General features: G+C 35.0%; 1 protein-coding gene across 2 annotated transcripts in view; it reads right to left on the bottom strand.

Annotated features, from left to right (window-relative positions):
• Nucleotides 1-1,959, bottom strand: part of UBA3 (ubiquitin like modifier activating enzyme 3) — a 24,239-nt gene that overhangs the window by 15,333 nt on the left and 6,947 nt on the right. For both annotated transcript variants that reach the window (XM_003785508.2, XM_023510712.1), the window contains one exon: nucleotides 647-729. In XM_003785508.2, coding sequence (XP_003785556.1) covers nucleotides 647-729 — 83 coding nt within the window. The remainder of the gene's footprint in view (nucleotides 1-646; nucleotides 730-1,959) is intronic.

Genomic DNA, 1,959 nt, shown 5'->3' with positions numbered 1-1,959 from the left:
CCTTAGCCGGTTGAGTTATAGGCGCCGAGCCTCACTTCCAGTTTTTAAAGTCATCTCTAACAAACTATCCCTTGATGTTTTCAGTAGCTCATGTGTATGTATGGTAATCGTCCCTGTTTGTTTCATCTGGGTCGGTCCTAGGTTTTCTTTCCGTACTCCCCATTTTCTTTTCCCTGTATGAAAACGTTCACACTCCTTCACGTCTTTGCTCCAGAGTCACCAATCAAACCCTGGCTCACAAATCTACTTCATCAGGGTCTGATATTCCAGCTACTACTCTCTTCTGAAATCAACTAGAGGAAAAGAGCATAATCACTCTGAGGAAAGTCCCCAAAATCATATAAAACATTTGCAAGTAGATTTCTTTGAAAAAACAAAAACATCTATCTGCAAACAAAACTATCATTGAATGCCTAAAATTTTCTTGAAACGTTTTATCTAAAATGATAAAACCAGTAGTTTGGGGGCTTTTTAAATATTAGTATTATCCTCTCAGTAGTTTTCATTTTTAATTTACTTCATAATTACTTTATACACTTCCCACTTCACAGAAGCTCTCACAGATTTTTAAAAAAGTATTAAACTGCACGTACTCAAGTTCAAATGATTATCAGAGTTTAAAAAACACTGAAATATTAAAACTTACCTAAATAAAAATTGCCTATTTAGATTGGAAACATCTATAGTGTCCATGTCTATAACATGAATCTGTCGAAAACCAGACAATGCCTGTGGGAGTACAAACAATTCAATTAACAGAAGTTTCCTCACATTTGAAAATTTGCTTTCAATATAATCCTAGGTCTACAAGTTCTCAGTAATAAATACTACATAACTGTACTCAATAGCTAAAAAAGTCTTGAAAGGTCTGTAAAATTCAAGGTTCCTGTTCCTTTATGGGTCCAAAATGTATAAACACTAAACTTTAGATAGTCTATAAACAAAAAAAAAATTAAAATTTCCAGTTATTTTTTATAAATAAAATTCCATAAACACATCTGCAAAGTTTGTTGTTTTGCTGCTGTTGATACTTCAATTTTATTAGTCTTACTAGTTAACTCTACTTACTATTGCTTTTCAAAATATTATCAAAAGCAATTCCTACAACCTCTATTACTTTACTTAACATTAAGCATGCCACAATTCAGAAATGGTAATTATTACATGACATATATTGTAAACACACACATGTACACTGCTCACCTAAAAGGAATATCTCAGAAGTACTGAGTCAAGAGTAAGTAATTTAAGAAGGTAAGGAAAAGCAAAAAAAAAAAAAAAGAGAGAGAGAGAGAGAGAGAAAGCAAAAACCAAAAATAATTAAGTCTCAATAACTAATTAAGACTTTTCTAGTCTTGGTCAATTTACTTTACGTCATCAAATCACTTAACAATAATTCCCCATTCTTCTATTCCTCCCCATTTATAGCAAGAGATCCTCAAAAGCTGTCCATACTTGTGCTCTAAAATTCCTGAATGTTTTCCAAACAAGCTTTTGCTATCACCCCTTCACCAAAACTACACTTGTCAAGATCACCAATAAGCTCTGTGCTGCTAATTCCAATGACCAAATCCTCAATCCATCTGACCTCACCCTTCTGAGGTATTTGGCAGGTGGATCACTTCCTCCATCTTAAAACATGTTCTTCACTTGGTCCCCACACTCATGAGAATTTGAAAACTTTTTAAAAACTGATTTCAAATTAATTCCATTTTCATCCTATTGTGCTGACCAGAATTTAGAGTGCTTGGTTTTGGTGATCTCAGGCAACCCTATAAACTAAAGACAGATCATCTAACATGCATCTCAGATTTAACAGTTTTAAAGCTAGGGCTCAGCGCCTGTGGCTCAAGTGGCTAAGGCGCCAGCCTCATACACTTAAGGTGGCGAGTTCGAATCCAGCCTGGGCCCGCCAAACAACGACAGCTGCAACCAAAAAAAATAGCCAGGCGTTGTGTC

This window comes from Otolemur garnettii, unplaced genomic scaffold (assembly GCF_000181295.1).
Source record: "Otolemur garnettii isolate 467f Iridium unplaced genomic scaffold, OtoGar3 scaffold00015, whole genome shotgun sequence".
In the NCBI taxonomy this organism is placed as follows: Eukaryota; Metazoa; Chordata; class Mammalia; order Primates; family Galagidae; genus Otolemur; species Otolemur garnettii.
Note: the sequence above shows the minus strand (reverse complement) of the source record. Positions and strands in the feature narration are given on the sequence as shown.